This window comes from Lampris incognitus, chromosome 7 (genome assembly GCF_029633865.1).
Source record: "Lampris incognitus isolate fLamInc1 chromosome 7, fLamInc1.hap2, whole genome shotgun sequence".
Lineage (NCBI taxonomy): Eukaryota > Metazoa > Chordata > Actinopteri > Lampriformes > Lampridae > Lampris > Lampris incognitus.
Window position 1 is genome coordinate 5,765,319 of NC_079217.1, and position 13,566 is coordinate 5,778,884.

At 46.9% G+C, this 13,566-nt stretch overlaps 1 protein-coding gene across 1 annotated transcript in view; it reads left to right on the forward strand.

Annotated features, from left to right (window-relative positions):
* The window catches only part of kiaa0753 (KIAA0753 ortholog), a 31,416-nt gene extending 29,184 nt beyond the window's left edge, over nucleotides 1-2,232 (forward strand). The window contains exon 18 of the mRNA XM_056283973.1: nucleotides 1,992-2,232. Within this exon, the coding sequence (XP_056139948.1) occupies nucleotides 1,992-2,145 (154 nt within the window). The 3' untranslated portion in view covers nucleotides 2,146-2,232. The remainder of the gene's footprint in view (nucleotides 1-1,991) is intronic.
* Nucleotides 2,233-13,566: the final 11,334 nt, after the last annotated feature.

Sequence of the window (13,566 nt, forward strand, 5' to 3'; positions counted from 1 at the left end):
GGGTACATTTTATTTGTGGGCGCCTTTCAGAGCACTCAAGGACACGTTACAGAACACAGTAAAAAACAAGCAGCACTGTGTCAGACAGCATAAAGTCAAAACAAAGCAAGGTAGACAATAAAACGTTAACACAACAGATATAAAATCATCATCTGCACAAAACTCGACGAAGTGTGTATCAGACAATTTGAAAAGGTGCATTTTGAGATGGATTTGAAGGTTGAAAGTGAGTGGGTGTTGTGAATGTCTTGTGGGAGAGAGTTCCATAGACGGGGGGCAGAATGACTGAAGGCTCTAGTCCCCATGGTAATCCAGCGGGCCGATGGCGTAGTGAGTTGGAGTGCAGAAGAGGATCTGAGAGTGCAGGAGGGTGTGTGATAAGTGCTCTTTAATAAGGGATCCTTAATGACCACAGGCCCTCGGTTTAACGTCTCATCCAAAGGACGGCATCTCCTACAGAACAGTGTCCTCCATCACTGCACTTTTTTTTTTTTAATTCGGACCAGAGCGGAGACCGCCCCCTACTGGCCCACCAACACCACTTCCAGCAGCAGCTCAGTTTTCCCAGGAGGTCTGCCATCCAAGTACTAGCCAAACTGATACCTGCTTAGCCTCCATCATTCGGCAGAGCCAGGGTACGAGTTGGTGTGGCTGCCGGACAATTTTAGCCCAATTTGTGACGTAAAAACATTTTGATTTGAATGCGACTAACAGTTCATCTGAAGAATGTGGTTCAGTATCTTGAGAGACGTCACTAGGAAATGAAATACACTTGTTGCTGGGATGGCCCTTCACACCTTCTGTTTACGTGATGGTCTCCATGGTGGCCACCCAAGCCGTCCACACATGCATGTGGGGCATATTCTCTATTTTCCTCAATTCCCCCCATTTCACCACGTGTTTCTGCTGGTAAAACGGGTGATCAGGACTTCATGAATTGCCTTGTGGGGGCGTCCGTCTCTCAACAAGCTTTCAGGTTAATTTAGTCATTGTGCAGTTTTTTCGTGTTCATGGTTTCCTTGAACGTGAGCAGAGAAATTGAACAGCAAAAAACCCAGACATTACACGTTGTGTTTTGGCATTCAGACTGATGGTTCATGTTCTTGGTTAAACAGAGAGTGGGCTCTGGTTCCATGTGTACATGAAACACATTTTAATTGTTCATTCCCATTAACCTGGATTGAAGAGATGTGGTCTTGATTGCAGGAAAAAAGATTGACCCCCTCACTAAGCCCCAAATGGATCTAAATATTACAGCTGAGGGGGCGTCTGCGTAGCGTGGCGGTCTATTACGTTGCCTACCAACACAAGCATCGCCGGATCAAATCCCCGTGTCACCTCCGGCTTGGTCGGGCGTTCCTACAGACACAATTGGCTGTGTCTGCGGGTGGGAAGCCGGATGTGGGTGGGTGTCCTGGTCGCTGCACTAGCGCCACCTCTGGTCGGTCAGGGCCCCTGTTTGGGGGACTGGGGCGAATAGCGTGATCCTCCCATGCACTATGTCCCCCCGGCGAAACTCTTCACTGTCAGGTGAAAAGAAGCGGCAGGCGACTCCACGTGTATCGGAGGAGGCATGTGGTAGTCTGCAGCCCTCCCCGGATCAGCAGAGGGGGTGCAGCAGCAACTGGGATGGCTCGGAAGAGTGGGGCAATTGCTCAGATACAAGTGGGGGGAATCCAATAAATAAATAAATATTACAGCTGAGTGATTATAAATGATGTGAAGTATTGTACTGAAAGTCTGCTTGAGTGGTGCACTGTTGCACGCTATCATATTGTTTTCATCATTTATGACACAAAACACTTTTTTTGTCAGAATGTTAACTAATATAGCTATCTATATCTATCTATCTCTCTCTCTCTCTATCTATCTATCTATCTATATATATCTATCTATATCTATATATATAAAAAAGCAGTTATTGCAGCATGGCTTTGTGTTTGGATGTGATCGTAATCTTTGCCCCCCTCTCCTGTTGCTTTTCCCCCCAGCCTGGCAGATGAGCTCATGTCGGAGGCTCTGGCTGATGTGGCGGCAGAGTTTCAGAACGTGTGTGAGGAGTACGCCGAGGCGGTCTTCACCTCGGAGTTCCTTCAGCCAATCCAGTCGCCCTCTGCAGCCGTTCCACCGTTAGGCAGCCAATAAGGTGTTTACACCGACTCGGCCACATCCTTCAGCTGAGTCATCATACAGCAGGCTTTCTTTGTTATGATCCCCCCCCCCACACACACACACACAAACATTACATATATATATAAATATAAGTACCATGATTTGTTGCAGTTATTTGTTGCCGGTATTTTGGAGTGAAGCCGCGCGGCACAAGCAGCGTGTTACTCCGTCTCCTTCCTCAGTGGTCCATCTACATCTGTGATTGAATTCTATGGGGAAAGTTAGTTTAGATAAGCTTTGAGAGAACATTACGACATTACAACGGATTATAGGATTATGCCCCTGCCTCGCACTTGGTATAAATCTCCCGGAGGATTACTCACACTTTCTATTTCCACGTTGGAATATGGAATTAAATTAATTGCATGGGGGACCTACCAAAGTGACATGGTAAGTCGAGGGCGCTGTGCATTTAGCCATATGGATCTATGTTTTTAATCTATTGTATTTCTGATCACAGTGAATTAAAAACATCATTTGCCCCCTGCTGTTTAAATGTGAATCCCAGGAAACCTGGAACTGGTGTTAGGAAGAGAAACTCAAACCCTGATCGGGTTATCAGTCTCTTTATCCGAGTTTTCTTTCTTGTCCAACCTGTCTTTTTATGTGCTTTTTAAAAGATCTTTTTTAGGATGTGCATTTACATTTGTCTTTTATTCTGTCTCACTCCATCGTTGATATATACATATATATATATATATAAATATTCCGCTCCTCATTTGTTGAGCACTTTTATCAACACCATTGACAGTTTCCGAAAAAGACAAAAGAAACAGTATCTATCTATCTATCTATCTATCTATCTAGCTATCTATCTATCTATCTATCTATCTATCTATCTATCTATCTATCTATCTATCTATCTATCTATCTATCTATCTATCTATCTATCTATCTATATGAAACAGGCTTGTACTGACTCACTGGATTATTTTGCTCCTTATTTGTTTAGCACTTTTCCTCTTGTTGAGTGTTTCTTTAAACAAAGTTTTTTATATATATACATATATATATATATACACCCCAGCGGCATGGTGGCGCAGGGTCCTGGGTTCGAGCCCCAGGGTAGTCCAACCTTGGGGGTCGTCCTGGGTCATCCTGTGTGTGGAGTTTGCATGTTCTCCTCATCTCTCCGGTTTCTTCCCACAGTCCAAAGACATGTAGTGAATCGGCCATACTAAATTGCCCCTAGGTGTGAATGTGTGTTTGTGTCGGCCCTGTGTGATGGCCTGGCGGTCTGTCCAGGGTGTCTCCCCGCCTGCCGCCCAATGACTGCTGGAATAGGCTCCAACATCCCGCAACCCTGAGAGCAAGATAAGCGGTTTGAATAATGGATGAATATATATATATATATATATATATAAAACTATATATAAAACTATATATAAAACTTTTAAAAGAAACACTCAGCGGTAGGGGTAGTGCTCAACAAATAAGGAGGAAAATAATCCAGTTAGTCAGGTAAATTCTCTATGACAGTACAAGCCTGTTTCATGCTATAAGCAATCATCAGGTGTCAATAAAACTACTCGAGGAAGGACATCTTGTTCGAGTAGTTTTATTTTTATTTTTTTTCTCCACACTCCATGGATGTACTGTTGGTACTGCAAAATAAATGATTCACAATAACAGTAAAACAATGAACCATGAGTGCACATTAGATGCAGATGCAAGGGGGGTTTGCTTTTTGTTAGAAAATGTCTGTAGCCCTCGAGGACAAGTTGAGGTCTGGGCTGACGTAGCAGAGGGGACACATCCAGATGTTACCCTGGCCTTTGGGGACCAGCCCCTGACAGGGTTAACTCACTTTGAATCAGCCGCCCCTTATTTTCTCCCAGGCTGTTTTCTGTGTGGGCGTCTGAGTACGTGCAGGCTGTCACAGGCTCAAGCACATGGAGGATCTCTTGTTTGGAGTCGGGACAAATATAAATTAGGAGTCCAGATGAGATGGCACCGTTGTCCCCTTTACAGCATGCAACAGAATTGATAATGTGTGGCACTTGAAGCAGCAACACAATGGGACACTCAGAAAACGTCTTCTGTTTCTGTCGGGCAGCTAATTTCTCATTCTCCATCATTACCATTCAGAATTGCGTTGTTGCCAGCCAGTTTTAAAGTGTGTTGTGTCACCACACAGACAAGGCTGGGCAGATCTTTCTCAGTCTGCCTTGTCAACAGACACACACATTGTCAGTAAACTATAGGTTGAGGATGAGCCACAAGTCAGGGAGCAAAGTGATCCGCCGCTTTGTCAGCTGTGTGTTTGCACATGCTTGCGCCAGATATGAACATCTTTACTATGATGTGGTTTGTAATATTTTTATCTCATTCTGCTGTCGCATTCGAACACTTAGAATCAACGTATTGATTTGATTTCCGGCCTTTTCTCCCTCCCTTCATCATTTGGATCCATTGCTGGGAATGGATCCAGAATGAATTATAGTTTTGCCCGTTATTCAGCATTTTGGTTTGGTTCGATTAGTGTCATCCTGAGTGGCTGCAGTATACTCAGGGATGCCTGTATTAGTGTAGTCCAGAGTGGCTGCAGTATACTCAGGGATGCCTGTATTAGTGTAGTCCAGAGTGGCTGCAGTATACTCAGGGATGCCTGTGTTAGTGTAGTCCAGAGGGGCTGCAGTATACTCAGGGATGCCTGTATTAGTGTAGTCCTGAGTGGCTGCAGTATACTCAGGGATGCCTGTATTGGTGTAGTCCAGAGTGGTTGCAGTATACTCAGGGATGCCTGTATTAGTGTAGTCCAGAGTGGCTGCAGTATACTCAGGGATGCCTGTATTAGTGTAGTCCAGAGTGGCTGCAGTATACTCAGGGATGCCTGTATTAGTGTAGTCCAGAGTGGCTGCAGTATACTCAGGGATGCCTGTATTAGTGTAGTCCAGAGTGGCTGCAGTATACTCAGGGATGCCTGTATTAGTGTAGTCCAGAGTGGCTGCAGTATACTCAGGGATGCCTGTATTAGTGTAGTCCAGAGTGGCTGCAGTATACTCAGGGATGCCTGTATTAGTGTAGTCCAGAGTGGCTGCAGTATACTCAGGGATGCCTGTATTAGTGTAGTCCAGAGTGGCTGCAGTATACTCAGGGATGCCTGTATTAGTGTAGTCCAGAGTGGCTGCAGTATACTCAGGGATGCCTGTATTAGTGTAGTCCAGAGCGGCTGCAGTATACTCAGGGATGCCTGTATTAGTGTAGTCCAGAGTGGCTGCAGTATACTCAGGGATGCCTGTATTAGTGTAGTCCAGAGTGGCTGCAGTATACTCAGGGATACCTGTATTAGTGTAGTCCAGAGTGGCTGCAGTATACTCAGGGATGCCTGTATTAGTGTAATCCAGAATGACTGCAGTATACTCAGGGATGCCTGTATTAGTGTAGTCCAGAGTGGCTGCAGTATACTCAGGGATGCCTGTATTAGTGTAGTCCAGAGTGGCTGCAGTATACTCAGGGATGCCTGTATTAGGCAGTTTGTCATGTATTTAAGGTAGCCGTGGATGTGTACGTTTCTCTCGGCACATGTTCAGCTGATGACTGATGATTCTACCGCACGGGTATGGAATCTTGCAGCTTTGCAGGAGACTTTTGCAGGAGATGCTCTGGTCCTTAACACTGCTTCGGTTTTGTACCGTCTAATGGAAAACTGTTGGTCGCCACTGAGACCAGCGTCTGACCAATTTATCATCGAATTATCTTGCAGGAAACTATACATCTTTTAATATATGTCTCTTTCACATATCCAACATTTCCCATTTGTTGCCCTGTTCTGTTCTTTTTAATGTAAATTTAAACCGTTGTTACTTGGTTCTTAAAAATACAGTTGACTGCGTGCATTCTGGGTAGTGTTTAGCTGATACTCATCACAAGTCCAATAAAAGATTACATCACATAGTCATGGATCTCTGACAAACACTCCCTACGCCCGAGGCCGAATGCACTTCCCTTTTACTCCCCGACCAACAGCTCTATTTTCTGCTGTTGTAATCTAAGTGGTTTTTTTGCTTGTTTGTCCTCCTCGTTATAATCTTTCTAAGAGAAATGAACAACTCGGCATCTCTCCATGTTGTAGGTGATTTGCCATTTGTCATAAACACCATCCGCAGCAGTTGCTGTGATGTGCTTGATTCGATTAGAGATGTCCGAGTTGATGGAGCGAGTTCAGGATGAGCTCAGGACTAATGGAGGTCGTCTGCGAAACATATCGTTAATGTAAGAATTTAACATTGATTTCCTTGTTTCTTCAAGATTGAAAATAAGGTACAGGATGTGCGAGGCCGGAAGCAGTGCCTATTCGGCTTATAGAGAGCAGCAGCTCTCTATAACCACCTTCAGGAGACCAGCTGCCTGTGACTGCAAACGTTGGCAACAGCCAGACGTTGCTCAACAATCTAGACGGGTTAGCATCCGGTTAGCATAGCGGTCTATTCCGTTGCCTACCAACACGGGGATCGCCAGTTCGAATCCCCGTGTTACCACCAGCTTGGTTGGGTGTCCCTACAGACACAATTGGCCGTGTCAGCGGGTGGGAAGCCGGATGTGGGTATGTGTCCTGGTCACTGCACTAGCGCCTCCTCTGGTCGGTCAGGGCGCCTGTTCGGGGGTGGGTGGAGAGGAATAGTGTGATCCTCCCACGCGCTACGCCCCCTGGAGAAACTCCTCACTGTCAGGTGAAAAGAAGCGGCTGGCGACTCCACATATATTGCAGGAGGCATGTGGTAGTCTGCAGCCCTCCCAGGATCGGGAGAGGGGGTGGAGGGGCGACCGGGACGACTCGGAAGAGTGGGGTAATTGGCCAAGTACAATTGGGGTAGAAAAAGGGAGAAAAATACAAAAAAAAGGAAGTCATATCATGGACGTCAGCAGGAAGTTCAGCAGTGGCTTTTCCTGCTAAGTTTTCGTTCCAAGTGTTGAATTCACTGAGCTGATAAAACAGCTTCAGCAGGTGAAGCAGCGTGTCATTTTTTTGTGCCCCCCCCCCCAAAGTGCATCACTCGTTGAGTTTTGCAGCCGTGTAACATCTGATTTTAGCTGATCCTAACAGAGCTCATCAGCAATAGCTGTGAGTTTAGCACACCTGTCAGTCCTAAAACGAAACCTAAAACGAAGCATCCACTTTCCAGACACACTTCAGTGGGAGCTACACGTGTCGAAGCAAGCTCTGCATCGAGTCAGTATGCGGGAAGGATCCCCGCACAGGGGCCGCCTGCCTCCCATTAATGTGACTGGTTTGTGTGTTGGGTTTACTTGGGATTCTAAAGTTAGTGACCTAGAACATACGATTTCCCCCGGTGGCGCATTGCTCCGTCACGGAAAGCATCCGCAGAGGAAGAACATTCCCCCTCCACGAGTTCCCGTTGATCCTGTTGATGATGTGAACTCTCCCGAAGAGGCGCTCGGGAGCCCTGTTTACCACGGCGCTGGTTTAATAATGCCTCGGCCTCAGGAAGAGAGGCTGCACATCCACATGCCGTGGTGTGTTTAGGATTAAACGATAAGAGTCCACGCTGTCCGCCCGGCTTATAGTAGAGGACCAGCTCCTGTCTGGGAACCAGTGGGTGCTGTGTTGTGGGTTATCACTGTGCCCGCAGGATTGTGCGAGAGCTTCTGTCTCCTGTTTTTCGTGGAATAATGTTTTGGACGACTCAGGGGGAGAAATGTATTCTTGGGTTTAGGATGATAACTTCTGAATTAGGTGAAATCACACAAGATCGTTGCACAAACAATGCCGGGATGCTTGGGTAAATACCGTGCCGGAGAATCCTGGCACGTGTCACGCGGCACCAGGCAACAGAAAGAGCTTGTGTTGGTGTTTTTTCTTTTTTCCCTCCCAAAATTGTACCCGGCCAATTACCCCACTCTTCCGAGTCGTCCCGGTCGCTGCTCCGCCCCCTCTGCCGACCCGGGTAGGGCATGTGGAGTCGCCAGCCGCTTCTTTTCACCTGGCAGTGGGGAGTTTCACCAGGGGGGACGTAGCACGTGGGAGGATCACGCTATTCCCCCCCAGTTCCCCCTCCCCTCCCCGAATAGGCGCCCCCAACCGCCTAGAGGAGGCGCTAGTGCAGCGACCAGGACACGTACCCACATCCGGCTTCCCACCCGCAGACACGGCCAATTGGTGTCTGTAGGGGCGCCCGACCAAGCCGGAGGTAACGGGGATTCGAACCAGCGATCCCCGTGTTGGTAGGCAATGGAATAGACCGCCACGCCACTCGGACGCTCATTGGTGTTTTATTTTGATGACGCCTCAAGTTCACCGTAGTTCCCATTGAAGTAAAATGTATAGATTTGATGGGCACAACGGAACAGTGTGTCTCGCTGAGGGACGGACACCTGCAGCGGAGGACACGTGGACCATGTTTGTGGGGTACAAAAGCAAAAGTCTGTTTCCAATTAGCTGTTTATCAGCCCAGCTGAGTCACTGATTGTGCTTTTCCAATTACGAGGTTCCTAAAGAGGTTTTGAAATGAGCAAACAACAACAGTTTGTGTGTGTGTGTTGTATCCAGTCCATTTACTGCAGTTTGTGTGTGTTTTGTAACTTGAATGTCGCCCAAAATGATTTGCTTTGCAAAAACAGGGCCTCTAAGTTGTTTTTCTAGCGCACCAGTGAAAATGAGCCCTGTCAGCACATTGGTCCAGAAGACTGAAGTGTGAGTGTGGCTGCTGGTTTCCGTCGAACTCCAGGGGAGCACTCCGGAGAGTTCAGCGAAAACTCCGAGTTTGTTAACGCTGAGATGAGGGAAAGTCCGGGTTTTCCGTTCCAGAAAGAGAGGTAGCAAATGGGGCGTCCGGGCAGCATTGCGGTCTATTCCGTTGCCTACCAACACGGGGATCGCCGGTTTGAATCCCCGTGTTACCTCCGGCTTGGTCGGGCGTCCCTACAGACACAATTGGCTGTGTCTGCGGGTGGGAAGCCGGATGTGGGTATGTGTGATCCTCCCATGCGCTACGTTCCCCTGGCGAAACTCCTCACTGTCAGGTGAAAAGAAGCGGCTGGTGACTCCACATGTATGGGAGGAGGCATGTGGTAGTCTGTAGCCCGCCCCGGATCGACAGAGGGAGTGGGGCAGCAACTGGGACGCCTTGGAAGGATTGGGTAATTGGCCAAATGCAACTGGGGAGAAAAGGGGGGGCGGGGGAGAGGTAGTGAATGGAAAACCCAGACTTTCCCTCATCTCAGGGTTAACAAACTCAAGAATTTTTACTAAACCTGCTTTCTGGAATACTACTACTGCTACTACTACTACTACTACTTCCGGCTGCTCCCGTTAGGGGTCGCCACAGTGAATCATCCGTCTCCATTTCTTCCTGTCCTCTGCATCTTCTTCTGTCACACCATCCACCTGCATGTCCTCCCTCACCACATCCATAAACCTCCTCTTTGGCCTTCCTCTTCTCCTCTTCCCTGGCAGCTCCATATTCAGCATCCTTCTCCCAATATACCCAGCATCTCTCCTCCACACATGTCCAAACCATCTCCATCTTGCCTCTCTTGCTTTGTCTCCACACCGTCCAACCTGAGCTGTCCCTCTAATATACTCGTTCCTAATCCTGTCCTTCTTCATCACTCCCAATGAAAATCTTATCAACTTCATCTCTGCCACCTCCAGCTGCACCGCCTGTCTTTTCATCAGTGCCACTGTCTCCAAACCATACAACATAGCTGGTCTCACAACCATCTTGTAAACCTTCCCTTTAACTCTTGCTGGTACCCTTTTGTCACAAATCACTCCTGACACTCTTTTGCACCCACTCCACCCTGCCTGCACTCTCTTCTTCTTCTCTCGTCTGCACTCTTTGTACAGTTGACCCCAAGTATTTAAATACATTGACTACATTGAATCCTTTTACTTGAGCTTCCTCAGTGTTTACATTCTGAATCCTGAAAATCATGTACTATATCTATCCATTTATTCAATAAAATGTTTGTGTGGTTTTTTTGTTTAGTTTTTTACTTCGCAGTATCTGTTTAATTTCAGGTGTTTGGCACGGTAAGCACAAGCCACATTCAGAAGGGAAGCAAATTGCCGTCACATTGTCCTCAGTAGCACGGATGAGATTGCATCTGACGAAAGGAGTTCACTTTAATTCAATTAGCCTTTTTTTCTGCTTGCATCCAGTGAGGGAAACCATTTGGTGTAATCACTGTTCTCTGTCTCGCTGTCTTCTTGCCCCTGGGGACTTTTTGCATTTAGTTTCTCTCAGTAGACTTTCAGTTCAGTGTCCAGAGCCAGAAACATTTCATCATTGGCCTTTATGGCTGATACAAGTAGCCTGTTCCCTTGATGGGATTTTGCAATGCGGCAAGGTCAGTTCTCAGATTCCAGGATGATGGTTCAGCCAGAGGCATCTCGTTTTATCAGTATTAATTGGTCTGCATGAGGGTACCAAGTGATGTTTTGCCCGGATCATCATTCTAGTACTCTGACCTCATATGTAGTTATGAACAGATGGGGAGAAAAAACATTGATGTTCCATTATTACTATTCCATCAAAATCGGCATATCAGAAAGAAGGACACTTTATTTTTGTCATTGTACAGTTACAATGAAATGTGTCTTCTGCATTTAGCCATCCTGTTGTATAGGAGCAGTGGGCAGCTGCAGCACCCAGGACCAACTCCAGTTCTTCTTTCCATTGCCTTGGTGAGGGGCACAGACAGGAGTATAAACCCTAACATGCATGTCTTTTTGATGGTGGGAGGAAACCGGAGCGCCCGGAGGAAACCCACGTAGACACAGAGAGAACATGCAAACTCCACACAGAAAGGACGAGAGATGGCCTGGGGTTCGAACCCAGGACCTTCTTGCTGTGAGGCAACAGTACTGACCACTGGACCATCGTGCCTAACCACTGGGCCACCGTGCCACTATATTGGCTATCATAGGTCCACTCTGCAAGAACCAAGAGATGGCATTCCTCACGTACATTCTTGAAGGTTAACTTTGGTGTGAAGTGTGTACCAGCTTAGTTAGACCAGAGTATTTTTTCCATCCATCCATTATCCGAACCGTTTATCCTGCTCAGGGTCACGGGGATGCTGGAGCCTATCCCAGCAGTCATTCGGCGGCAGGTGGGGAGACACCCTGGACCGGCCGCCAGGTCAAGAGTATTTTTTTATTTTATTTATCTATTATTATTTTTTTGGAGGTCGACGACATATGGAGCATAATTCATTTTCTCTCCAAATCCCATCAGCAAAAATAAGACAACGCCAAAAGAAACTAATTTTGAGTGGGGTCATTCTCAAGACATGGTCACAGTAAACATGTAAACGCATTTCACCTGGGTGACCCCATCAATACGACGCTGATCGCCAAAGGGGGAAAGCTTTCTGGGGCCCAGATGCTGGAGGCCCCATGGACGCCAGTAATAATGTTCATCCTAAATATAAGCAATGATAATGGCAATTGAGTGTGAAGTGGCTAAACAGATGGACTTTAAATGCATTATAAAGGACTTGGCATCCAGTAAGAGGAAAGGAAGGAAGATGGCTCTATGAGGCAAAGATAAAGCCATAATGTAAGAAATTGCATTTTCTACTAAGGAATGTGTGGTGTAAGTGTAGCAGATCTTTGTTGACCTTGGTGTGTTTAACCCTTGTGTTGTCCACACATTCTGTATACTGCCCTTGTCGTAAGGGTCATTTATGACCCGCCTTCATTAAACCTCTAAATTAAAGCCACTTACTTTAATTTTAAACCCCAAATCTATTTTTGCATGAAGAAACAACCTGTCATTCATCACAAACTGTGTGACTATCTGGGTTTCCCCTCTACACAGTGCAGAAAAACTGCATTTAATCAGTGGACACCACTCGTTTTTATAGGGTCAAACGTGACCCAAACATGTCTTAGAGTCAAAAATGACCCTGGGACAATCTTAGTGCTCTAGTGGTGTACAGCTTTCATGGAAATATGGAAACGATGTTTCAGTTTTTCTAATGTTGGGGCCACTCTAGGAAAAGTCATCAAATTTCAGGTTGAAAAAAGGTAGCTTACCTGATCCAAATACCTGTTTATAAACCTTCCGGGTCAAACGTGACCCTAAGACAATCTTAGTACCCTAACAAATCATCAAATTTCAGGTTGGAAAAATATCATTTAGAGTCTTTTCTCTGCTGTTAAACACAGTTGTGGGCCTTTTTGACCCGTAAGACAACAGAAGGGTCAAGTGCGCCAGAGTTCTACTATCACACAAAGTAGAAGTAAGTCTCTCAGTTTACACGTATGTGTTTAGTAGGAGAGAGCATGCACATGCGTTCGCAGGGGCGGCTGGTGCTAAAAAATTTGGGGGGCGCAATTGACCTTGGCGAAGCACACCTGACAGCTGCTTTAATGCCCCCGCAGTCACAGAGTTATTAAGAAGGACAATGTAGCCTATAGATTTTATCAGGGTTTGTAGACAGTGGATGATTGACAGGCGAGACGAGGCGTGGTGGTGGGTGTGAACATGATTGACGGCAACGAGAATTGTCCAATCACATTAGAGCGAAAAACATTAAAACAATACCAATTCACTACCAATAACAGTGGGAGTGTCTGGGGCAGCACAGAACTGCGCCCCCTGGAAAACTTGAAGAAACCAATCAGACAGCAGCCTCAGGTCACCTGCTCCCCAAAAGTTTGAGGACTTACATAAAGTGGTTTGGCCGGTGTCCCTCACCCAGGAAGTATATGTATTCAGACAGGAAGTATATGTATTCAGACAGGAAGTATATGTATTCAGACAGAACTCAACCAAACACCATTTCTGTCACAGCCTCTCGCCCTTGACATCAAAGCGATCGCCCTTGACACCTGCTACACCAGCTGACACCTGCTACGCCAGCTGACACCTGCTACTCCAGCTGACACCTGCTGCCCCCTCCTTCACCCCGGCACACCAGCTGACACCTGCTACACCAGCTGACACCTGCTGCCTCCTCCTTCACCCCGGCACGCCAGCTGGCCATCAAGCAATCGCCCTCACCCTTAAAAGGCCTCCACTGTGGACCAGTCTTCGCTGGAACGTCGCCATTCATGGACTTCTGCCTGCCTGCCTACCTGCCACAGAGCCACCTCCTGCTCTACCCCCGAGATCGGTCACTTCAATAAAGACTGGATTCTTCCCTTACCTGGTTGTCCCGTCTGCTTTTGGGTTCTTTCCCGATACGTGACAGTACGTTCCAGCCAACCGTCAAGAGGAGTTAAGTTTTTTCGTTATCAATTCTCCCTTTGTTCCCATTATACTTGGTCATCCCTGGCTGGTTAAGCATAGTCCCCATATTGATTGGTCATCGGCCAGAATTTCAAGTTGGAGTCCCGTCTGTCATGCCATATGCCTCCAGTCTGCTCTGCCTCAGTCTGTCCCCTGTCAGGTGTCAAGCTCTGAGACCTCTGACCTGTCA